Consider the following 26,597-nt stretch of genomic DNA (forward strand, 5'->3'; position numbering starts at 1 on the left):
TTCCCTTGGACCGGCGATTCGCTCTGCTGCGTGCCCCACTCATGAATGGGGAGTTGTCCTTTCCAGGTGGAAATTGACCGGGTTGTGCTGCTGATCTCGAACACCCACGTTATCCCTATGTCGTATTACACAGTGCCTATCGACATCAACGGCCAACCCTGTATTACATGATTGTGCCAGGACCATCAGGGGAGAGACCACTTTGCAGACGCTTTCTGCTCTAGCTAAAAGATGTTGCGGTCAATTCACATTTTTTGCTAAATCGCAGCAAGCCGACTTAGTTTTGCCAGGATTTTCTGAAAATTGTGGCAAAGAATGAAAACTGATCACGACGTGTGAACACAGCCCAGCACGGTATATGGGCACAGGTTATCTATAAAAAAATATATATCTCTACGGTATTCTACAATCATTACAAATTACACATATCATTGAATGCATAAGTATTCATTCCCTTGTAGGTAGGATTTAGCAATAATAAATGCACACGCAAACCATATATAAATATCTATCACACACATACTGGTGTATACATACAGTGAAGGAAATAAGTATTTGATCCCTTGCTGATTTTGTAAGTTTGGCCGCTGTCAAAGACATGAACAGTCTACAATTTTTAGGCTAGGTTAATTTTACCAGTGAGAGATAGATTAAAAACAGAAAATCACATTGTCAAAATTATATATATTTATTTGCATTGTGCACAGAGAAATAAGTATTTGATCCCCCACCAACCATTAAGAGTTCAGCCTCCTCCAGACCAGTTACATGCTCCAAATCAACTTGGTGCCTGCATTAAAGACAGCTCTTACATGGTCACCTGTATAAAAGACTCCTGTCCACAGACTCAATGAATCAGTCTGACTCTAACCTCTACAACATGGGCAAGACCAAAGAGCTTTCTAAGGATGTCAGGGACAAGATCATAGACCTGCACAAGGCTGGAATGGGCTACAAAACCATAAGTAAGACGCTGGGTGAGAAGGAGACAACTGTTGGTGCAATAGTAAGAAAATGGAAGACATACAAAATGACTGTCAATCGACATCGATCTGGGGCTCCATGCAAAATCTCACCTCGTGGGGTATCCTTGATCCTGAGGAAGGTGAGAGCTCAGCCGAAAACTACACGGGGGGAACTTGTTAATGATCTCAAGGCAGCTGGGACCACAGACACCAAGAAAACCATTGGTAACACATTACGCCGTAATGGATTAAAATCCTGCAGTGCCCGCAAGGTCCCCCTGCTCAAGAGGGCACATGTACAGGCCCGTCTGAAGTTTGCAAATGAACATCTGGATGATTCTGAGAGTGATTGGGAGAAGGTGCTGTGGTCCGATGAGACTAAAATTGAGCTCTTTGGCATTAACTCAACTCGCCGTGTTTGGAGGAAGAGAAATGCTGCCTATGACCCAAAGAACATCGTACCCACTGTCAAGCATGGAGGTGGAAACATTATGTTTTGGGGGTGTTTCTCTGCTAAGGACTACTTCACCGCATCAATGGGAGAATGGATGGAGCCATGTACCGTCAAATCCTGAGTGACAACCTCCTTCCCTCCACCAGGACATTAAAAATGGCTTGTGGCTGGGTCTTCCAGCACGACAATGACCCGAAACATACAGCCAAGGCAACAAAGGAGTGGCTCAAAAAGAAGCACATTAAGGTCATGGAGTGGCCTAGCCAGTCTCCAGACCTTAATCCCATCGAAAACTTATGGAGGGAGCTGAAGATCCGAGTTGCCAAGCGACAACCTCGAAATCTTAATGATTTACAGATGATCTGCAAAGAGGAGTGGGCCAAAATTCCATCTAACATGTGTGCAAACCTCATCATCAACTACAAAAAACATCTGACTGCTGTGCTTGCCAACAAGGGTTTTGCCACCAAGTATTAAGTCTTGTTTGCCAAAGGGATCAAATACTTATTTCTCTGTGCACAATGCAAATAAATATATATCATTTTGACAATGTGATTTTCTGTTTTTTTTTTTTATATAATCTATCTCTCACTGGTAAAATTAACCTAGCCTAAAAATTCTAGACTGTTCATGTCTTTGACAGTGGGCAAACTTACAAAATCAGCAAGGGATCAAATACTTATTTCCTTCACTATATATATATATGTGTGTGTGTGTGTGTGTGTGTGTGTGTGTGTATCCTAAAGGAGGTAGAAAAAAGGGGATATGACTACGGCGCTGCTACTCAATAAAGATGCAGGAATTATTAATAGTGTTTATTAGTAAGAAGGCTACGCGTTTCAATGCCGCACCGGCATCTTCCTCAGGCCATATAAAGTTTATATGGCCTGAGGAAGATGCCGGTGCGGCATTGAAACGCCGTAGTCATATCCCCTTTTATCTACCTCCATTTGATAACATTGCACGGTAACCCATTGGCGTGACCGTTTGGGATTTCGGCAGCAGCACTCTCCACGATCTACATTTAGTTCTAAGCGATTGATCTATCCAGCTGTGGTAAGCATCCATTCGTCATACTCTGACTGTCGTATTGGGTTTACTCACACTATGTGGCGCCGTGTTTGTTTCTTTGTTTTATCTGTATCCTAAAGGGGACACCCAGTGGTTCTCAAAATGAAGGGACAGGCCCGATTTTGCCTGCTCGGAACTCCAGTCAAACTTTTATCTACACGCGCGCGTTGCATATTTTGCTGTGGAAAACAGTTGTTTATGTTTGTTCCTCTAGCCACTATTTTGCCGCCATAACGAAGCCCTCTCGTCTTTGTTTGAGGGAACTGCGCGCTTTTCTCCCTCCTTCGAACATGCCCACCCAAAATTGGATTGGCCACTCCTCTAATCACATGACGCATCCCTGCCAATCGCTGAGCTTCGCGCCGCTTTTCGAACATTTTTTAAATTTCATACATATTCATGTATCCTTGAGCCGCATGAAATAGTTCACTGGGGTGTTATTTATCCTTTTTTGTTACGGGGATCACGTGGATCGCAGGCGCAACATTGCTGATATGGGTAAGTTTCTGACTTAGGGGCTCTCTCTGGTACTTGCCGGACGGGCCCTTTTTGTTCACCATTGGATACATACACGGTATATTCCCCATGTGATACCTGATATGGGGGGTCCCCCTTCTTTTTGTTGGGAAAACCTTTCTAAAAGTCACTAAGGGGGATTTTCATGATATATGGGAACATGTCCAGTGCTTTTGCTGTAACGAGCTAGTCAGTAGACTGTGTGTAACGTACATCTGTGCAATATACGCACTGATCACCTGATCTTCCATTCATTTGTAGTGTCCACTACATACATATTCTTGTGGATGGGTGGAATATATATCTTGTCATGTTTTTGACCAGGTGCTTATATGCATTTTTTCCCTGCGATTTGGCCATTTTGCGACGTGATCCAGCTATTACATGTCATCTTTTAGATACCTCGTTGTGTTTTTATCATCATATATGTTATATTTGATATGTTTATGTATTTATATGCAATAAAAATTGTCTTTTTTATTACATGTAGCCTTGTGACTCATGTTTCTCATTGTTTTTGTATGATATAGTAGAGTCCTGCTACTCTGTGATGTAACAATTTGGGGGTACTTTGTACACATGTGCTGATTGGTACCTAACCACTTACTTGCTCCTGTGAGACATCTATCTATAAATCGCAGTAATGGAAGTAACGTGCCAGCAAGCTGCAGCGACTTGATAGTCGCAATTAAGTCCAGAAAGCTTAGATTACTTGTGATGGTCGCAGCGAGCAACGCAGCCACATCCAGGGATGTACAAACCGAAGCTGCAATCTTTGGACGGAGCATCTATATATATATATACACACACACACACACTCAGCTTTGAACTACAAGTAGCAGCATCTCCTCTAAGGCAGCTGGACCTAACACAAATTAGTTTGGAGACGAATATCTGATATCCGACTCCATCTTTGAAGCTCCACGCGTCCTCGATTTCATCACGGAGGACTGACAGCTCTAACCACAGACCGCCTGTACCCGACCGACACCCGACGCGGGACTACCGTCATATGACGACTCTAAATATCAGCGCGACTGGAAACGTTATAGCAGCTCCGTCATTCCGCGCATACATTGTCAGTCTATTAGACGACATGCGGGCGACACGTTGTTTATGTTTGTTCCTCTAGCCACTATTTTGCCGCCATAACGAAGCCCTCTCGTCTTTGTTTGAGGGAACTGCGCGCTTTTCTCCCTCCTTCGAACATGCCCACCCAAAATTGGATTGGCCACTCCTCTAATCACATGACGCATCCCTGCCAATCGCTGAGCTTCGTGCCGCTTTTCGAACATTTTTTAAATTTCATACATATTCATGTATCCTTGAGCCGCATGAAATAGTTCACCGGAAAGACTCCCCTCACGGCTCCGCTGGACATTATCAACTGGATTACGACTGGCGCGTGTTAAAGGAGAGGATCAGCACCTATCCCAATACGGGTGCCCACGATTCCTTTCCGTTCGTGTCAAGGCTGCCGGCTCGTGAGGCGGCGGAAGGATACGGAGAACGCTAGACTGCGGTGAAACACTTGGCACCGACTTCGCGCATGCGTGTTGTTGATTCCGCGGAGGCGCCGATTTTCCAGTAACGGACGGCGGGCTGTTGGGATCGTGTACGCCGGCGGTAGCCGAATCTCTCCTCATTAATGGACTGAGCGCTCCGCCTCGGAAACCTTTTTCGACTGCTCAGGTCTGTAGTGACGGGTTAGTAGCGGGGTTGAAGTTTGTTATGTTGGAAGGTGGTAGAGAGCCCGCCAATTTGTTTTCGCGATGCCTAGTCTGTCGCGCAGTCTACCTCCAATCTGGCGCTCGCCGTAGGGTTCTTGTACGGAAAGCGGACGGAACCAATATTGTACCATGTTCGTTGCTGAAAGCCTTCCCATGTACAGGTTACATCGCGGCTGCTGGGGGTACAGGAGCTGGGACTCTGCAGTATGTCAGTGAATAGGGCTCTGTGTCAGTAGTGGAGCATGGGTGATGGAAGACATCAGTGGTATGGAACATGTGGCTCTCCAGCTGTTGGGGAACTACAACTCCCAGCATACCCTGACAGCAGCCGGCTGGGAGTTGTAGTTTTAAAACAGTGGGAGAGCCACAACTTTTAGCTGGCTGCTGTCTGGCCGTGATGGGACTGGGAGTTGTAGTTTCAAAACAGCTGGAGAGCCACAACTCCCAGCCTGTCGGGGCACGCTGGGAGTTAGTTTTGGAGCAGCTGGACGGCCGCATGCTGCAGAACAGGCGTTTGTTGCCTAACTTGTTTTTTCAACACCATGGACAGCGTGGTCACAGCCATCAATCTGATCACCGGGGTTTCTGTTGTATTGATTGGGCAACTTTGGCCGCAACCAAAGATCACTGGCCACAACCTAACCTTGGCAGTAAAATCCGAACCTGTGGCTCACGGGCCATATTGACTATTCTTCCGTACGATGGACAGAAGTTGCGCGGCCACGTATCATTATCGCAGTGTTGCGCTGGCTGCATCACCGTAACGATAGTCAATGTGGCTGCGTTACAACCCACAGGTTGCCGCGACACGCCAATTGCAAGAAATCCAAATTTGTAGAATTTCGTAAGACTGCCATGATAAACCTGCGGGTTTAATCGCAGCCACGTTTCGTTACCGCAATGCATCCAGAGCCCTGCGTTGATCCTTGGCCGTGTGAGCCGCGTCGTGGCCAATTTCGCCTTGTTATCCTACCCTTACTGTCACCGACCCATGAGCCAGCAGGTCTGTCAGGCTGGTCGTAGATGCTGATGATCATTGCCCTCCGTACCAATGACTTGCGGGTCTAGGGTGGATGACGGTCGTTTCTGTTTGGTAATCTGGGTTGATCCAGCCCGCTCGATCTGCAGAAGTTTAATTGCACTGGTTTTTCCCCTGATGATCCGTGGCACGGACACCCTCCTGTAAACATACGGAAAGGTGTCCATCGGCCATAGTAATTAATGGGTCTGTAATTACGGACAAAATCTACGGTCAAGTGCATGGGGTCCGATTTCTCTATAAACCTCCTGTCCAGGACACCAGGCTGAGAGCTTTCGCCTGCATTGATACATTGTAACAAACTGCAGCTGTGTGATAGTAGGATTAGGTCTGTACACGTTTCCTTTCACTGACTATAAGTAAAGATGATAGTGGTGAAGAATTGATGCTGACTGTATATTGGGAAGCTGCAGAACTTTCCGTTATACCACTATAGGGTATTCCTTCCTAAGGATTTTTTACCATTCCACTGGATAGATCATGCTAGATCGGTGGTGGTCTGACCACTGGGACCCACAGGGTCGCCAGAAAAGGAGACTCCGATCCCTCCAGCTGCAAGATAGCGGCTAGGAGAAGTTTGACTGGCGTGGCGGCCAGACATGCGCCCTGCCACGTCATTCAGTTTATGGTACTGACGGAAATGGCTGCGTACGTCCGGTAAATAGTATTGTAGGTAATTCTCTTAGCGGGTGCTTTATTGAGGAACTATCATTTGCGGTCCTCCATTATATATCGTGACTATCAGAAGTCTACAGGGTCTCCATGCACTCCAATGGGACGCTCCATGTGAGTTTCATCGGAACGTATAGAGAGCCTTCCAGTCCGCACTGAAGACGCAGGCTTCATATAGTCAGTGTGTGAGTCACGTGATATAACGGCGGACTAACTTTTACCGACTGTACTTTACAAAAGGAGGCAAAAAATAAAATCCTGGAGTGCTTCTTTAAGGAGCTGATTCTTAGAGTTTGGGGAGCTGCTGGCACCATCTGTCGGAGAACAGATAAGTCTGTGGTCATAGTTTATCATAGTGGTTCCTTGCGAAACTAGCACTCCCAGCATGCCCTGACAGGCACATATTAGGAGTTGTAGTTTTGCTACAGGTTGGTGATCACCGGTTTACCAGGACTGGCACAGATATCAAGTGTTGATGTTTGCAGTGTCAGGTTGTGGGCATCTTCTGATTTTTGCCCGGCACGTGCTGTGTTCTGGGCGAGGGCCTGAAGGCTGTGGGCATGTGCGGCGGTGACAGGCCGGTCACTGTAGATGACACTCTATATATAGACTGTGGAGACGCTGCCGAGTCACGTGGACTCTTATCAGTGTCACGTCTGCAGTGTCGTCCCTGATGGCTGGAGAGGATTTCTCATGAGTTCTTCCATACTTTTTATCAGTTCCTGAACAGATTTGGGTTTTCTAATGTGATATTATTGAGCTGTAACTATCCGACTGCAGCCACGTTTTCACTACTTGCAGATAGGGGGGGGGGGGCTCAGCGATTGTCCCTTTCCTACAGTCCCCTCTGCTCTTTTATAAATGTTGGTAATAGTCACACTTGGGTGACGCTCCTGACACCTGGCTGCTTTTATCTATGAAAGTTTTTAGTTTTTTTTCCTGGATATTCAGACCATGCTGGCGCATTGTGTTAACTAATTGCCTTGTAACGTTCACTGTATGTCGTGTATCCCAACCATGGAGATTATTGCTGAAAGATGATTTAACTGTTTTGCTGCTGCGACTTTTTCAATACTTTTTGACATGCACATTAAACCTGAATTAGAAAAGAAAAAATATTGTCCTCCTACCTATATATTTTCTGAAAAAACACCTGGCACATTTTAAAAATGTCACCCAGCACTTCATGCCATTTTTCTTTAGTGTGTAACCTTTGATAAAAAAAAATCATAAAAGGTCATTTTTGTGGTTAAAGGCTATGTACACCTATAGAAGATATATATTTTCATCCATCATTACGGAGTCGCATGATCACTTCTACGGCCCGGACACACATCTGTAAATATATGGAAAGGAGTCCGTGGCCAATAGAAATAAATGGGTCCACAGTTTCATCTGTAATTACGGAGGACATTGTGGACCCATTTATTTCTATTGGCCACGGACTCCTTTCCATATATTTACAGATGTGTGTCCGGGCCGTAGAAATGATCCGCAAAATATAGAACATGTCCTTCCTATTCCTGTCTGCAGTTACGGCACGGACTCACCCATACAAGTCTATGGGTGCTTCCGCAATTGCGGACGTGTAGCCACCGGATACGTATTTGTGGACAGTAAAAACAATTGCAGTCGTGTGCAGGAGGCCTTAGAAAGCTGAGTGACAATCCATGTCGGCTCCTTTGGTGCCCGTACTTGATATGGGGTCTTTTCTCCCACAAAATTACTATAGCTAAGAAATGACTGAAGTGCCGTGGATGGGGTCAATCGGCTGAGGGGGCCGTGACATGGGCATATTGCCCACATCCTGTTTTAAAGATGGTGACTAGCATAGTAGCACCCGCTGGCTAAAATAGTCTACCCAGCGGAGTCCATTAGTGTTTTTGTTTTTAACATGGGAACCTGTGGGTGGCAGGTGTCACTGTATGGCATCCGTTAGACTTGTGTTGGGAACTTTTCCCTGCGTATGTTAAACGAAGGCAAAAAAAGTGATCTAAACATGGCCTTATGTGGGCAACTTTTATACAGCATGCTGTGCTTACTATGCCACACTTGTGGTTTGTGTGACTCTAAAGGCATCAGTACAAATCTCCTACAATACAGAACACAATCCGCTGATGGTTTTAGTTACGTAGACGTGACTAGGTTGAGATCTAATTATTTTTCTTTTTTTCTGTAGGTAAGTTTGTTATAAAGATGCCTCTACATGGTGAAATTGTTGTAATAAAAAGAAATGGTACGGACGGAACGCACTTTCCGTTGACTGCGACGTCGTGTTTGTTTGGAAGGTACGTACGTGTGCGTTGCGGTGTTGTATAATTATGATGTCGTGATTTTCTCACGATTTGGATGAATCTTATGCACCTTCTTTACGTTACAGGAAAGCAGAGTGTGACATCCGCATTCAGCTGCCACATGTATCCAAAGAACATTGTAAAGTGGAAGTCAAGGACAAAGAAAGGGTAACTAATGCTTTCATTTCTGGTTCTTGTAGTAACGCTATCTGGTTAGAGCCTGTTTTTGGGTTGTGGAGATCCCAGATCAGGACCCCATCTATTAGTGAGAGCAGCTAGGACTGGCCCAAGAGAAAGGAGTTGTTAGATGCCCTTAGAAAAACAATTTGGTCATCTAATTTCTCACCATTTCCAAGAGATACTTGCTGTCAGTGAATAGGAACATTCATGATTTACATTTAAAACATGTCCCTACATAATACTGAGTTTGCAACAATTGTATCTAGTGTAGGCAATCCACTGCAAGCTACATAGACCTGTATGATATAAAATGTATCATACCGAGCGATCTGTCTCCGGCTTAATGCACACGACCGTGTTTGGTCCGTGATACAGACCGTATGTCAGACGCATTTCCCGGAACAAACACTGTTCAGGGAGCCGGAGTTCCTGCGCCTCTGCGGAAATACTGTACTGTAATCATGATTTCAGTACGGGACAGTATTTCCGTCAGGGAGGCAGGGAATCTTGGCATTGTACATAACTATGATGCTAGGAACTCCGGCTCCCTGAGCTAGGAACTCCGGCTCCCTGAACGGTTTGGTCCAGGATATGCAGCCAACATGCGATCCGTATATCACGAACCAAACACTGTCGTGTGGATGAGACCTCACAGATCTCATGCTGATTGTCACTATCTCTGTCGTAAAATGTATCTCCCTGGTGTCCAGGCTGGTATTAAGCTCATGGACTGGATACAAGTTTAGTTTCTCTCTGAGCACATACTACTTGTGAGAAGGGTGTTTTTTTTGTGGGACACTATAGGCGTTAAATGTTAGTTATCAACCTTAAGGAGTTTTCCACAATTTTTATACTGATTGCCTATCCAAATATCAGATCATCGGGGTTCGACGATCAACAGAGTGAAGGGGCCGCATCACTCTGGTCAGTGCCTCGTCCCCTTCATTATTTAGCAGGAACATCGCCTCACATTTTGTAGTGGCTGTGCCTGGTACTGCAGCTCCTTTAAGCTCAGTTCCATTCAAGTGAATGGGACAGATGCAATACCAGCCACTGCAGCTACCAAATGTGCGGCGCTGTGCCTGGTAAACAATGAAGGGGATGTGGCGCTCGTCAATACGCTGTGGTTCCCTCTGTCAGCTGATCGGTAAGGTGTTGGGAGTCAGGCCATCAATAGATTGTTTTGGGGGTCCTTTTTAAGGATAGGCCATCAAAACCTTTTTGAAAAGTTTTATAAGACCGTGCTGTTATTTCTCTTTAGGTGTTTGTTACCAACTTAAGCTCAGTAAACCCAACTCGGCTGAATGGAACCATTGTTAAACAACCAGTGCGCCTCAAACACGGAGATGTCATCACCATTATCGATCGCTCATTCAGGTAGGCGGATGCAAAATTGATATTTTGGATAATAGACAAAAATATGAAACTGCTTTAAGTAATAACGTTCTATACTTACAGATTTGAGAAACCTCTTGCACAGCAAGGAAAACGACGGTCAACAGGGCTTGATTCGGAAACCTTTAAGGTAAATCTATTGAGCGAGTCATTTTGGCTCAGCATTTTTAGTGATTTGTGAAGTACTCATTTTTTATTATTTTTTCCCCCCTCCAGGTGTTTGCAAGTAACCAGCCTTCAGACACAAGTATGTAACTTATACTTTATTTATTTTTTACTTAACTGTTATTACATTATTAAAGAAGTCCTGTCCACTTGTTAGACTTTGCAAGTTCACCTTAATGTACGTTTTAAAATACAATGAATAGACTCTGGTATTTTGATATATCTGTGTAACAGACACCATAAAAACGTAGTGATGACCTCTGTTAAATGGATGCCATATAGCGGCATCCGTCACCCTTGGGCTCCCATGTTAAAAAAACGTATACCGCACAGTTAAACAAGCTGGACAAACGCAGTGTGTAAAAGGGGCCTTCTGCAGAGACCCATTTCATTGTTAAGCCCTATTCGCACAGAAGAGCTGTAAGAGGCCACGCAGACCCCCCTACCGCAGCAGCAGTGACTGCCTGGGTTTGTTGGAGATATTCTCCCCTTGAAGCAAATACTTTTGGGACAAGACATCTACATTATGGCATGTGTTGGAGCATGCCACCAGCTTAAAGGGGTTATCTGGGAAGTGACGTTTTTTTTGCTTAGGGGCTACAAATGAAATAAAACAAAGCAGTACTTACCTACCCTTGACCCCAGCGATGCAGCGCTGACGCTCCGGCGGCACTCCTGGTGCTCGTTTACATGCATGTAACATGTAACCGCTGCAGCCAATCAGAGGGTTCAGCGGCCATATGTTGTATTTATTACTATGCCAGACATATGATTAGTCGCCACTGAACTTCACTAATGCCCTCTGATTGGCTGGAGCAACAGCGCAGAATCCCCGAGGGCAAGCATAAGTAAGTATTGCTTTTTTGTATTTTTAATTTGCAGTTCCTAAGAAAAAAAATTCTGATAACCCTTTTAATGCCTCTGTATGAGGTGTGGTAGGGCCCTGTGGACCTCATGGACCTATCCTACAACTTTGTGCAATAGGCCTGAAATTGTTCGTTCACATCACTGTGGGGGGCACTGAAAATACTTCTGTGTTTATATAATAATGCAAAAAAATAATTTGTATGAATGAATATTGGGATGCTGGAATGTGACCAGTTTATTCATATTTTACTTAGATGAAACCGTGCGGATTGAAACTCTACTAAGCAGTAAAACGCACCGCAAATCCGAAGGCAATATCCCCAAAACTACTCATTCACGCCGATCACTGCAGATTTCCTCTTCGTCAGAGCCTAGAAATGATCTGTCACCCTTTGGTGAATTGTATGAAATGCTTAAAAGTGAAGTGGCGTCTCAAAAAGAAAATAGTAAAACCCCTGTGAAGGATAAAAGCAGCTCCCCAAATGTAGCGCTAAAGAGGAATCTACAAATACGAGACCGTTCCCAATCTCCTGTTGCGCCCAAGCGTAATTCTAGGAGAAGTCAGTCAAGCGATAGCCCAACAACACGTCCCAAGAAAGTCGTCGTGGAGCCTAGATCCGCTTCTGCTGGAAGAGTCCCAGAGGCCTCAAAGAGTCCTTTAAGGAGTCCAAGAACTTCCACTAAAGAGTCCTCTCAAGAAGAAGCTGCGCAAGAACCTGAACAGACGCCAAAGAGAAGCTCTACTAAACGGCATTCAGTGTCTCAGGAGCAAGTTGCTCCCAGTGTAAATGGTAACGTAGAGAAACGATCTCCCAGGAGACCTGCAAGCGCTGAACAAAGCAAAGTAATGGCTCCGGTATATTCTACCCCTAATAACGCCAAAACGCCTGACTCTTCACCTCGACGCCGAAGCAGTCCGACCGTCCCTGAACAGCCGCTATTAAAGAACCAAGAGAATTCTCCCCGAGTTAAATCCCCGACTCGAGGACGACTAAGTGCATCTCAAGATAAATCGCCCAGAGGAACGCCAGATAAATCGCCAAGAGGAACGCCAAATAAACCATCTGTGACCGAGGAAAAAATGAGCGAAGGTACGTCTTCATAGTCCTGCTGGCATTATCTTCGGATCTTTGTCTATATCTGAATTTGGATCTTTGACATCTGGTCTTATAGACCTAGTTGCAAAAGCTCATTCAGTTTTGGCTTATTTTTTTTATATATATTTTAGTGTATTTAGTCTGTAAACTCTATGGCACCAGAATAACATGACTTGTTCTCGGTCTCTTGGTTTGCTGTAGTACTATGGATCGTACCATATAATCCACAATTGTAAAAAAAAATACTTGAGCAAGAATTTTTGGATTAAGTTGCATATATCCTGTAGTGTAGGCGCCTCTAGTAACAAGTGTCCTAATAAACTAATCACATCAGGGGCAAATTGGTTAGGCTGTGAACAGCTTCTCTAATGCTTGACTGTTAGGCTGCTCGTACATGTAGCGGTTGTGCTGCCGTGCTTGGCAAACAAAACACTGATTGCTGTGGTTTTTTGTCAAGCACAGGGGAAGCACTTTTTTTTTTTCACCTGTATTTGCTGCAAAACCGCTGCAATTTGCGGTTAGCAGCCTATAGTTTTTTTTCCCTCCGTTCACGGCTGCATGGCAATTACTGCGGCACAGCCGGTATGTGTACGAGCAGCCTTAAGGGGGTTGTCCAGGAATGAGGTGGTTTTTAGTACTAATGACCTATCCGCAAGATAGGCCATCAGTATTTGATTGGTGGGGGTCCGACACCTGGACCCTCCACCGATTGGCTGCCTCCGGACATCAGATGTTATGCAGTGGTCGGCGCCGGAAGCAGATGGCTCCTGTCACAGTATAGCGGCTATGCTGGGTTTACTGCAGCTCTGCATCTATTCACTTGGAATAGGAGCACAGCTACAGCAAGGCTATACTGTGACAGGATCCATCTACCTCCGGCATGGACATCCGGCTGATTCCAGGCAACAAAAAAGCTGCTCGGTGTTGGGTCCGGGTATTGGACTCCCACCGATCATATACTAATCACCTATCCTGTGGATAGGTCATCAATACGAAAAACCGCCACATGCTTCGACAACCCCTATTAAATGGGATTTTACATGGATGGGAATCCTTACTAATCTGGATAAAGGGGTGGCAGTTCTGCTAATAAGTGGGTCTCCCGGGGACCCCCACTTAGCACACATTGGTGGCTTATACTATGGTAGCCAGTAGAACCCCTTTAGGCTGGAATCACACACGCAGTTTTTGCAGCCAAAGCCAGACGTGGTTCAAATTGGTACGAAACGTTCTTTTAAATCCATTCCTTTCTTTGGCTTAAAACAAAACTACATGTTTGATTCCATCCTTCAATGTGTGGTCTCATGACGATCACCCCTGTCTATAAGCCCTAATGCATTGCACATCATGGAGTCGGAACGGAGAGCCATTCTCAACGAGCAGCTCCCATTCAGGCAGGCTCATCTGACGGGGCCAGGAGCTCCGGAGACAACACCTTTAAGTTGGCAAAGACCATCTTTCAGGTGTATGGCCAGTGCTTGGTTTATAGAAGCAATCTTAGTGGAATGGAGTTTCAAAAATCTTTTTGCATTTTAGTGAAACTTGTGGTTTTTTTTTCTTTCTAAATAGCTGAACCTAGGAAATCTCAGAGGAAACGAAGAAGTGAGGAACTTTCCCTTCCTGAACCGCCATCCAAAAGAAAGAGGGTCTCATTTGGAGGACATCTAAGTCCAGAGCTCTTTGATAAAAGACTGCCTCCCAATTCTCCCCTTAAAAAAGGAGCAATGCCTGCCCGACGGAGTCTGTCCCTCCACTCTCCTCGCACCGTTATACGCAAAAGCTTTGGCCTTAAGCAATCTTTAGTAAGGGTAAGAGCTTTTAATAGTATAGACTGTCCTTAAAATTTTAGGAAAATGCTCTAAATCCATCGCATTGTGGAGGATTTCATTATAATGTGAATAGGGAGAAACTCGTTTTAGGATAGACCATCAATGTTTGAACGTTGGGTGGTCTGACCTCCGGGACTTCCACCGATCAAGGGGTCACAAAGCTTTTTCGCCTTCAGTTCTTACACATGCACAGCGGCTTGTTCATACATTTGCTCCATTCAGCTGTTGCTGGTGAGGCTGTAATGAGTCTCGCTAGTTTCACATCTTGTCGACATAATATAGGTATGCTTTTTTTTTTTTTGAGAAACCTGTATATAGCAGCCAGTTCACTCCCTTGTCTGTTCAGTGTTTAAACAAAATGGTTATTTCTTTCAGCAGAGACGGTCAGATATGCCATGCTATTTTATCAGGAAGCTCCCAATGAGTGTAAGAAAATTAGTGGTTTTTTTCATTTATTTTTAACCTTGTTGCAGGAGGTTTTGGAAAAATCAAAAGGCTCACCTGTTAAACCTTCAACACCAGCCAGAGCATCTCATTCATCTAGTCCGGCAAGAAGCTCTTCAGTAAAAAGACAAGTCTCTAAGTCACCGGCCAAGACATCGGCCATAGTAAAGACACCGGCTAAAAGTCCATCTCCAGCTAGGACATCTGAGAAGTCACCAGCTGTAAGAACACCTGCTAAAAAGACTCCAGTTAAATCACCATCCACAACTTCTACCAAGATTTCCCCAGTTAAAAAATCTCCGGCCTTAAAGTCCCCAGTGGCCAAGATGCCTTCTCCGGCCAGGAGGTCCCCGGTGGCCAAGACGCCTTCTCCGGCCAGGAGGTCCCCGGTGGCCAAGACGCCTTCTCCGGCCAGGAGGTCCCCGGTGGCCAAGACGCCTTCTCCGGCCAGGAGGTCCCCGGTGGCCAGGACGCCTTCTCCGGCCAGGAGGTCCCCGGTGGCCCGGAAGCCTTCTCCGGCCAGGAGGTCCCCGGTGGCCCGGAAGCCTTCTCCGGCCAGGAGGTCCCCGGTGGCCCGGAAGCCTTCTCCGGCCAGGAGGTCCCCGGTGGCCCGGAAGCCTTCTCCGGCCAGGAGGTCCCCGGTGGCCCGGAAGCCTTCTCCGGCCAGGAGGTCCCCGGTGGCCCGGAAGCCTTCTCCGGCCAGGAGGTCCCCGGTGGCCCGGAAGCCTTCTCCGGCCAGGAGGTCCCCGGTGGCCCGGAAGCCTTCTCCGGCCAGGAGGTCCCCGGTGGCCCGGAAGCCTTCTCCGGCCAGGAGGTCCCCGGTGGCCCGGAAGCCTTCTCCGGCCAGGAGGTCCCCGGTGGGCCGGAAGCCTTCTCCGGCCAGGAGGTCCCCGGTGGGCCGGAAGCCTTCTCCGGCCAGGAGGTCCCCGGTGGGCCGGAAGCCTTCTCCGGCCAGGAGGTCCCCGGTGGGCCGGAAGCCTTCTCCGGCCAGGAGGTCCCCGGTGGGCCGGAAGCCTTCTCCGGTGGTCAGGACGCCTTCCCCGGCCAAGAGGTCCCCGGTGGCCAGGACGCCCACCCTGTCGTCTCCTGCCACTCCATATATGAAGGGTCGATTCTCTGTTTCACATATAGATACACCACCACAGGAAGTTTCAAGCAAGCTGCCAATTTCACAGACACCGAAGAAAGCTCGTAAATCTCTATCCGTAAAGAAAACTCCTCGAAGAAGCAGGAAACTTGAAGCTTTTGAACTTATTCGTTCCAAGAGGAGAAGCGGTGCCACAGAAGCCAACTTGCTTGGTAAGTCTTTTCTAAGCTTAAGACATACGTAATGGTAAAATTAGGTTTGCTCCTGGCTTCAATTTGGACGTTTAATTTTTAGTGTCCAGAACATGGGCTGATGTGGTGAAAATTGGAGTTGCAAAGTCCCAAAAGAAGATTAATAAACCTGTGCAGAAAGTAGTGGCCTCAAAAAAGAAACTAAAGCATAAGGTATGACCCGGTTTTTGTTTGTTTTTTTTACGTTTCAAATTGCAATTTGTGTGTTGTAAATATGAAATGCTTTGTTTTCAGACTCCAATGAAAAAAAAGAAGGATCTGACAAGCACAGGTCATGCAGACTCTCCGGCCACAATCCTTGTAGGAAGAGCTCATACGAGAATAATCAACCTAACTGGATATGTCCCTAAAGTCATGAGGAACCAGGCTGTGAAACTTGACGCTGCCCACAATGAAAGCTTTAGTGGTAAGTATTACTGTTACTATACTGGTAATGATTTACATGCGAGTCCTGTGTTCACAACAGAAGACACAACTCAGTAGCGCTCCATGCTGTGCTATTCTTGCTGTCAAATGTGACAGAACAGAGCCCCTAATGGCAATGGCCTTAGAGACTCTGTCACCACATTATAAGTGCCCTATGTCCTACATAAGGAGATCGGCGCTATAATGTAGGTGACAGTAATGATTTTTATTTAAAAAAACGATCTATTTTCACCACTGTATTAGCGGTGTTAGATTTATGCTAATGAGTTGCTTAATGTCCAAGTGGGCGTGTTTTTACTTTAGACCAAGTCGGCGTTGTACAGAGGAGAGTATGACGCTGACCAATCAGCATCATACACTTCTCTCCATTCATTTACTCAGCGCATAGGGATCCTTTTAGATCCTTATGTGCTGTCTTATACTAACACATTAACGATACTGAAGTGTTTAGACAGTGAATAGACATTCCACGGGATGTCTATTCACAATCCCTGCACTTCGTTACGGTTTCTATGGTAGTTACAGCAGAGCAAGCGTAATCTCGTTGTAACCTGTCATCTACAGCGTAATCTTGCGAGATTACGCTTGCTCTGCTGTAACTACCACAGAAAAAGTAACGAAGTGCAGGGATTGTGAATAGACATCCCGTGGAATGTCTATTCACTGTCTAAACACTTCAGTATCGTTAATGTGTTAGTATAAGACAGCACATAAGGATCTAGCAGGATCCCTATGCGCTGACTAAATGAATGGAGAGGAGTGTATGATGCTGATTGGTCAGCGTCATACACTCCTCTGTACAACGCCCACTTGGTCTAAAGTAAAAAACACGCCCAGTTGGGCATTAAGTAACTCATTAGCATAAATCTAAAAACGCTAATAAAGTGGTGAAATTAGATCGTTTTTTTTAAATAAAAAGCACTGCTGTCACCTACATTATAGCGCCGATCTTATGTAGGAGATACGGCACTTATAATGATGTGACAGTCTCTTTAAGGTTGTCATATACATTAGATGACTATCAGCTGTACACTTGGATTTCGGTGGGACTGGACAGCTTTCTAATGTGCATGGCAATGTCCCGACTCACCATTGACGGCAGTTTTCAAGGATAAGATGCATCGAGCGGTTGGATTTCTACATTGTTCATAAGGAGCGAAGACTCTGGCAGCCACTTCTCCCTATTAAGAACTCCTGCACGCTTGGCGGGGCATGTGACTATGGGGTCTTGGTAGAAAGGGCTCTTTGGCCGACTATTGCTGGTCAGTTCAGTTTTAGTGCAGCTTTATACTAACTTGAGTCCCTATTTTTGTTTAATCTTCTCTTGCCTTTTCTTTTCTCTGAAGGTGTAGCTGAATTAATGAGCACCCCAGAAAATGACAAGCAGAGGAAAAGTAATCGGCCGGAGATTTCTAAAACAAAGACTCCAAGCCCAGTGGTCGTTGAGATGTCGGCGATGCAGACTCCAGAGGAATCCGGTTGGTTTTCAGAGGGCCGTTGCTTGCATTTTGTTAGGGGAAGGGGATATGTTGTGAAATCCTTCGCCTGTGACTTCTAATGTCAAACTGCGTTACGGTGACAGCTTTTATGGGCTTTTCGAGGGAACTTGTTAGTATATATTCTATTTGCACCACTGTTTGGTTTGTAGCTGGGGTATTTTTTTGTACTATGTCCATAGTTGAATTACTTTTGTAAACTCATATAGCAAGGCTATGCATGCCCATAGCGTCCTGTCCATTTGCCCTGTGAGGGCATATAGACATCACGGTAGCACATATGAATAGCTGCCGTGTAATACTAGAGCTGCTGTAGGGGAAATGTAAAGACGTGAAAAACTCCCCCCAACAGAGTCCACTCCTTAGGGTCTCAGCAGCTGCAATATGGGGGGGGGGGGGGTTGTCTGTGATGAGACAATCCCTTCAAGCATACACTGCAGATCTGTGGTTCAACAATCTCTGCTCAGGAATCGTGAATGAAGGAAACCATAAGGTGGCATTACTGGGGCGTCCGTTGTAAATGGTGTAGAATGTTACAATTAGTGACTGGATATTTGGCATAGGTAAATGTAATGTTTCAATGGCTTATGTTTCTAGACAATGTGTTTAAACTTTTTCCTATTCATGCAGGTGAGATGGTGGTTTCACCACTAGACAGTCCTAATACTACACGGCGTAAGCAGTACAATCGGGACGCCGTATCTAGGCTCTTGCAAAATCCTTCCTCCCCAGAATTGCGTAAGGTTGGCACTGATACATTTGAGTTGGCAGAGGAAACGTCAAAATCAAAGAAGGATAAACGGACATCTGTGGGTCTCTCTGGCATCAAGCACATAATGAGAACGCCAAAACATAAAGGGGGACCTATTACTGACCCTCATGCAATAAGAAAACTGTTGAGGACACCGAAAGAAACTGAGTCCCCTCGGGCTTATTCTCGTAGATCCTCCAACCATGATGTGCTTGGCATTGACAAAATTGTGAAAACACCCAAACAGATGAGTACGCCTGTGGAAGATTTGATTGGTGGTCGAAGAATCATGAAGACCCCTAAACAGAAGGGGGAGCCCTCGGAAGATCTTGCCGGTGTCAAGAGGATCATGAAAACTCCTAAAGAAAAGGTACAACCAGTGGAAGATCTGGTTGGAATAAAACGTTTAATGAGAACTCCCAAAGAGCGTGGTGAGTCAGTAGAAGACATGATTGGAATAAAGCGCATAATGAAAACGCCAAAAGAAAGGGGGCAACCAGTTGAGGATCTCGCTTTACATCATTTAATGAACACACCCATGGAAAATGTCCAATCAACTGAAAGTACCCGTCCAATAGAAGAAATATTTGGAATAAGAAACTTAATAAAAACACCACCAAAGTCTTCTCTTATCAAAAAGGTAATATATACTGGTTATTAAGTCAGTCCTAAAAAAGGGGTGCTCTCATCAAGTCACCCCCTTTCCATATAACCTGTTAAAATATGTCAGAAATTAAGGTCTAAAAGGGTTAAAATATTCGGCTCAATGGTAATATCCCGAGGGGCAGACACCCAATGTTCGTAAGGATGGGCCATCAATGTTGTTTTTTTTGTATTTTTTTTTTCTTCCTCCCACACCATTAAAACTTCTTTAGGCTCAAGTCTCACTAGTGACGGTATATCAGGATTAAATGTAGCTGCTTAGAAGGCCCCTTTATTTTACAGACACTTGTTTGAATTTATGTTCTGGCTTTGTTTGCACTTGAAACAAACACTTTTTTTTTTTTTTTAATAGGTTCTATCAAAAGATCCGAGCAGTCGGTCTGCAAAATGTAAGTAGGACGACCTTATTTATAGCCCATTGATAAGTATATGAAAGATTAGAACCGATTTGCTTTATTCCCTGTTTGACACCGCCATGTTCAGTCCGTGCGACTGTATGTTTTCCATATTTCCTGCACCAAACACAGGTCAGGGACCCAGGCTCCTAGCATCATAGAGCTATGAATCTAGGAGTGCCTGCTGCTCCGCGGGAATACTGTCCTATATTGTGGTGGTGTTTTCAGTAAAGGACAGTATTCCCGCAGGGAGGCAGGTACTAGGAGTTCGGCTCCCTAAACGGTTAGGTCTGGGAAATACAGCCGACATACGGTCCATATCTCATGGACCGAGCACTGCTGTGTAAAACCGACCTTAGAGCAATAATGCTTAGAGGGTATTCCATTTATGCCATAAAGTAGATGCGGCTCCCAGGTCTGTTTGGCTCCTTTAAACGAACAGGTTTATTTTATAGGCTTGTACTGCAGTTGTTTTGTTTTTTTAATAAGTGACCATAGGAAGTCAAGGCAATTTTTTTAGATTGCATTTTTGTCTTTAGCATTAGGAAACACTTCTTCTCCCCGAGGAAGAGGAAGATCTGCCAAGCGTTTGAGCCTTCTAGTTGACACTACATCAGGTATAGTATATTCATTGTATTGCAAGTGAACACAATCCTTAAAGAGTAACTACACTAATCCGCAAACTTTGGATATGTCAGAGACCTATATATCAAAGTTCGGATTGTTGGGGGTCCAGGTGCTGAGAACCCCACGGTCAATGAAATGAAGGTGCAGAAGCGCTCAGCCCTGGATCTTCGGCTGTGAGCGTCGCTCCTAGATAGTCTACAGACCGCTCACATAGACTGGAAGTGTCTGGTGTGAGACTCAGTGGCCAAACTGCAAGATTTTAGGATAATTTTTCTATATACAGGCATTTCTCAATGAATTAGAATATCATCAAAAAGTTAATTTATTTCAGTAATTAAATTCAAAGTGAAACTCATATATTCTATGGATTCATTACACACAGAGTGATCTATTACCAGCATTTTTTTTATTTTAATGTTGATGATTATGCTAGCAGTTATTGAAAACCGTGTCTCAGAAAATTACGATATTATATAAGCCCAAATTAAAAAATGATTTTTAATACCGAAATGTTGTCCTATTGAAAAGTATGTCCAGTATCTGCCCTCAATACTTGGTCAGGGCTCCTTTTGCATGAATTACTGCATCAATGCAGTGTGGCATGGAGGTGATCAGCCTGTGGCACTGCTGAGGTGTTATCAATGCAGCGTGGCACGGAGACGATCAGCCTGTGGCACTGCTGAGGTGTTATCAATGCGGCGTGGCATGGAGGCGATCAGCCTGTGGCACTGCTGAGGTGTTATCAATGCGGCGTGGCATGGAGGCGATCAGCCTGCTGAAGTGTTATGGAAGCCCAGGTTGCTTTGATAGTGGCCTTCAGCTCGTCTGTATTGTTGGGTCTGGTGTCTCATCTTCCTCTTGACGATACCCCATAGATTCTCTATGGGGTTTAGGTCAGGCTAGTTTTCTGGCCAATCAAGCGCAGTGATACTGAGGTTATTACACCTGGTATTGGTACTTTTGGCAGTGTGGGCAGGTGCCAAGTCCTGCTGGAAAATGAAATCCGCATCTCCATAAAGCTTGTCAGCAGAGGGAAGCGTGAAGTGCTCGAAAATGTCCTGGTAGACGACTGCGTTGACTCTGTACCATGCAGTAATTCATGCCAAAGGAGCCCCGACCAAGAATTGAGTGCATATACTATACATACTGTTCAGTGGGCCTACATAGTTAGTATGGTCGAAAAAAGACCTGTCCATCAAGTTCAACCAAGGGACGGGGAAAGGGGAATGGACGAAACAAAAATTCTACACATTCACATAGGAGCTGATATTTTTTTGTTCTAGGAAATGATCTAAGCCTTTTTTAAAGCCATCTACTGTCCCTGCTGTGACGGCTCCTGCGGTGACTATTCCATAGATTCACCGTTCTCACAGTAAGGCCTGGTTTGTCGCCTCTGCAGGTTGAACCTTTTTTTCTCCAGACGGAGGGAGTGCCCCCTTGTTTTTTTGAGGGGGTTTTACATGGAACAGGATTTCACCATATTTTTTGTATGTGCCATTCATATATTTGTAGAAGTTAATCATGTCCCTTAGTTGTCAAGGCTAAATAGGTTTAATTCTGAATGTTTCCTCATAACTTAGATTCTCCATGCCCCTTATTCTCTTCGTTGCACTTCTTTGTATTTTTCCTCCTTTCTATGAACTGGAGCCCAGAACTGAACTGCATATTCTAGATGAGGCCTCACTAATGCTTTGTAAAGTGGTAATATTACATCCCTGTCCCGTGGGTCCATGCCTCTTTTAATACACGACAATATCCTGCTGGCCTTTGAAGCAGCTGATTGACACTGCATGCTGTTATTTAGTTTATGATTTACAAGTACACCCAGATCCTTCTCAACAAGTGAATCCGCCAGTGTAGCGCCCCCTAGGACATATGATGCATGCAGGTTGTTCATACCCAGGTGCATAACTTTACATTTATCTACATTAAACTTAATTTGCCAAGTGGACGCCCAAACACTTAGTTTGTCCAAATTAGCTTGCAATTTATTAACATCTTCCATAGACTGAACTATATTACATAGCTTGGGGGTCATCTGCAAAAATAGAAATAGTGCTATTAACCCCATCCTCTATATCATTAATAAATAAGTTGAATAATAGTGGTCCCAGCACTGAACCCTGGGGTCACCACTAATAACCGAGGACCATTCAGAGTAGGAATCATTTACCACAACTTTCTGGATTCGGTCCTTGAGCCAATTCTCAATCCAATTACAAACAATACTTTCTAAACCTATAGTCCTTAATTTACCCATTAGGCGTCTATGGGGGACAGTGTCAAATGCCTTTGCAAAGTCCAAAAACACTATATCCACAGCGGCCCCTCTGTCTAGGCTTCTGCTCACCTCTTCATAAAAACAGATTAGGTTAGTTTGACAACTTCTGTCCTTAGTAAAACCGTGCTGGCTGTCACTTATAATGCTATTTATTGTCACATAATCCTGTATATAGTCCCTCAATAGCCCCTCAAACATTTTCCCCACGATGGATGTTAAGCTTACTGGTCTATAATTACCCGGGGAAGACCTAGAGCCCTTTTTGAAAATAGGCACCACATTTGCGCTGCGCCAGTCCCCTGGCGCTATACCAGTCACTAGAGAATCTCTAAATATTATGAAGAGGGGGACAGAAATAACTGAACTAAGCTCTTTAAGAACTCTAGGGTGTAACCCATCTGGTCCCGGGGCCTTGTGTACATTTAATTTAGCTTGGACCATATCTATATTTAGCCAATTCAGTATATCAACTGATATATTAACAGCACTGGCACCGGCTACATCAGCTGCTCCTTCTTCAGTTGTATATACAGAGCTAAAGAACCCATTTAGTAACTGCCTTCTCTTGATCCCCTGTGATCAACTCCCCATTACCATTATCTAGGGGTCCTACATGTTCAGACCTGGGCTTCTTTGCATTTATATACTTGAAGAACTTTTTGGGATTTCTTTTACTATCCTTGGCCACCTGCCTTTCATTTTGAATTTTTGCTGATTTTTTTATTAAGCTCTTTATATTTTACAAAGGCTGCAGCTGTACCCTCAGATTTGTATTTTTTCAAATGCCTTTTTTTTTGTCATGTATTGCCCCTTTCACAGAAGGTGTAAGCCATGTGGGGTTTAATTTACCTATAGGAATACATTTTGCAGTATAATTATACAGAGTGGATTTTAAAATCTCCCATTTATCATTTGTCCCATTATTGGACATTAGTTCTTCCCAGTCTATATCCTGAATTGCAGCCCTCATCCTGGGGAAATTGGCCTTCTTAAAATTAAGTGTTTTTGCCCTCCCAGCCTGCGTTTACATTTTACCTTTACTGTAAAAAACAACTATTTCGTGATCACTGTTACCGAGGTTTTCACGATCATTGACATTCCCAACAAGATCTGCATTATTAGAAATTACCAGATCCAAAACCGCTTCACCTCTAGTCGGGGCTTCCACAAACTAGCCCATAAAATTTTCCTGCAACAGGTTGAGGAAATGTCTCCCCTTCACAGTTGTAGCTGAACCATGACACCAATTAATAGCCCGGTATTTAAAATCTCCCATTATCACTACAGTACCTGCCTGTGCAGCCCGCTCCATCTGTTTATATAGCTGAACTTCCATCTCCTCAGTTATATTGGGGGGTCTATAGATTACACCCAAAAAAAAAACTGTTTACCTCCCTTTGTAATTCCACCCACAAGGTTTCAACCTCCTCACAATCTTCACCATCTAATGTCTCTCTCACACTCGCCTTCATATCACTTCTCACATACAGACATACACCAGCGCCTTCATATCACTTCTCACATAGACATACACCACCGCCTTCATATCACTTCTCACATACACCACCGCCTTCATATCACTTCTCACATACACCACCGCCTTCATATCACTTCTCACATACACCACCGCCTTCATATCACTTCTCACATACACCACCGCCTTCATATCACTTCTCACATACACCACCGCCTTCATATCACTTATCACATACACCACCGCCTTCATATCACTTATCACATACAGACATACACCACCGCCTTTCCTATTTGTCCTGTCTTTCCGAAACAGTGTAAAACCCTGTAGATTTACAGCCCAGTCATGAGAAGAGTCCGGCCATGTTTCAGCAACACCAAATATATCTATATGTTCCTCCAGTACCAAGGCCTCCAGCTCCCCCATTTTGCTTGCTAGACTTCTGGCATTTGTGAACATACACTTTAACTTGCCTTTCAAATTGTCACGTTCGGTATCAGAAATGTGATTATTGGACATTATTTGGGCATTTTTTATTTTCAATGCTGTTTTGTCCTTATCATGTTTAGTCCTCTCCCCACAGTCTATATTTCTCCCCCCACCAATATAGTCTGACCCCTCTCTAACCGGACTACCCCTTTATTTTCTACATTGACCTCCCTCCTCAGCCCTAGCTTAAATACTCCACCAGCCCAGCTAGAATTCTCTCCCCCAGCACAGCGGACCCCCTTCCATTTAGGTGCAAATCATCTGCAGAATACAGTTTGTACCCCAATGAAAAGTCAGCCCAGTGCTCTAGGAACCCAAAGCCTTCTCCTCTACAGAGACTTCAGCCATGCATTTAACTCCCTGAGCTCCCGCTGTCTTTCCTGTGATGCGCATGGCACAAGCAGTATTCCTGAGAATACAACCTTGGAGGTCCTTCCCTTCAGCTTGTAACCTAGTTCTTTAAAATTATTCTTAAGGCTCCTCCACCTACCATGTATTCTGTCGTTGGTACCCACATGGACCACGACAGGTGGATCACCAGCCCCTACCAGCAATTTATCCACCCGTTCCACCACATGCCGAACCCTGGCACCAGGGAGACAGCAAACCATTCGGTTGAGGCGGTCTTGGCGACAAATTATTCTATCCGTCTTCCTAATTATGGAATCCCCTACAACTACTAATTGTCTTTCCTTACCTGCATTACCATCCCTCCCTCCTACATTTCGGTTTTTCATTTTTGAAATTGGGCTTATATAATATTCTAATCTTCTGAGACACTCAATTTTGGGTTTTCATTAACTGTTCGTCATAATCAACGTTTAAAATAAAAAAAAATGCTGGAAATGGATCCCTCTGTGTGTAATGAATGTATAGAATAGGAGTTTCACTTTTTTAATTACTGAAATAAATTCACTTTTTGATGATATTCTAATTCATTGAGAAGGACCTGTAGATCATGAAGGGGGAAAAAAAACATAATTCTAGATAAAGAAACATACTAACTTGATTTAAACAATTGGTCATCTTCTGATGACAACTTCCCTTCAAAGGTGACGCTTATCAGACGATGATTTTAACTGTGAGGTCGTCTCCATTACGGATTACTAGAATGATTGGGCTCTATATTGCCTCTTCGCTTTGCTTTATATATAATCTCAAAAGGTCCTTTTAATTCCATTTCTCCTTCATAGTAGTACTAGTCAGGGGACCAGAATACTGGGTTGTGCAGATTACTATAAATGACTTGCTAGGAATAATAATTTTCTATTTATAACCACAGGTAACAACTCCCATGTAGTTTTGCACTCACAGGTTGTGCAAGTTTCTGTTATGCAAAGCAACCAAGAAGTTAAACCTACTCAAGAGAGAGGCCGACCTTCCACGAGCAAAAGCATGTCTTCCTCAGGTGAGTTGGCAGTAACTGTATGTTCCCGCGTAGCTCTAGAAAGGTAGAAACTGTTCTCGGGCCAGATGCGCAAGATAATGCGGGTTTGCTACGCAAATTTTCATGCATTAAATCCGCAGTCTAATACAGTAATGGCAAAGTAAATTAAGTTTAAAGTGATGTCCTCTACAAGTTGCAGAATTTTTCTGCAAATAAGGTAAGTGGTTCTCCACATACTAAGTATTAAGAACCACGTAACAGATAGCTATAAAACAAACCTTCACATACACTTTTTGAAAGATCTTGATTTCGCCTGATCGCAACTCCGGTCACGTGACGCTGCCCACGTCGTAATTCTGGACTGTTCAGTGCTCTTCTGCTCTTCCGTACGAATGCCTCTTCTGGCCGGTGCAATGAACGATGCGTCATCAATGACACCCGTTCACTGGGTTCTCCCGGTCAACGAGGCATCATCTGTATACTTGCGCAGTTCAAAGAACCTCTGAACCAAGCATGCTCAGTAGAGTGAGCTTTGATTACGGCGCACAGCAT

At 44.6% G+C, this 26,597-nt stretch overlaps 1 protein-coding gene across 1 annotated transcript in view; it reads left to right on the forward strand.

The window, feature by feature from the left end:
• The first annotated feature begins 4,401 nt into the window (after window positions 1–4,401).
• Window positions 4,402–26,597, forward strand: part of MKI67 (marker of proliferation Ki-67) — a 30,376-nt gene continuing 8,180 nt past the window's right edge. Inside the window, exons 1-16 of the mRNA XM_075843135.1 lie at window positions 4,402–4,698; window positions 8,627–8,735; window positions 8,828–8,909; window positions 10,183–10,298; window positions 10,380–10,446; window positions 10,533–10,563; window positions 11,603–12,439; window positions 14,015–14,253; window positions 14,748–16,017; window positions 16,100–16,209; window positions 16,291–16,462; window positions 17,829–17,960; window positions 18,609–19,369; window positions 19,745–19,781; window positions 20,327–20,404; window positions 25,941–26,066. Coding sequence (XP_075699250.1) covers window positions 8,644–8,735; window positions 8,828–8,909; window positions 10,183–10,298; window positions 10,380–10,446; window positions 10,533–10,563; window positions 11,603–12,439; window positions 14,015–14,253; window positions 14,748–16,017; window positions 16,100–16,209; window positions 16,291–16,462; window positions 17,829–17,960; window positions 18,609–19,369; window positions 19,745–19,781; window positions 20,327–20,404; window positions 25,941–26,066 — 4,150 coding nt within the window. The 5' untranslated portion in view covers window positions 4,402–4,698; window positions 8,627–8,643. The remainder of the gene's footprint in view (window positions 4,699–8,626; window positions 8,736–8,827; window positions 8,910–10,182; window positions 10,299–10,379; window positions 10,447–10,532; window positions 10,564–11,602; window positions 12,440–14,014; window positions 14,254–14,747; window positions 16,018–16,099; window positions 16,210–16,290; window positions 16,463–17,828; window positions 17,961–18,608; window positions 19,370–19,744; window positions 19,782–20,326; window positions 20,405–25,940; window positions 26,067–26,597) is intronic.

Source organism: Rhinoderma darwinii, chromosome 11, assembly GCF_050947455.1.
Source record: "Rhinoderma darwinii isolate aRhiDar2 chromosome 11, aRhiDar2.hap1, whole genome shotgun sequence".
NCBI classification, from domain to species: Eukaryota; Metazoa; Chordata; class Amphibia; order Anura; family Rhinodermatidae; genus Rhinoderma; species Rhinoderma darwinii.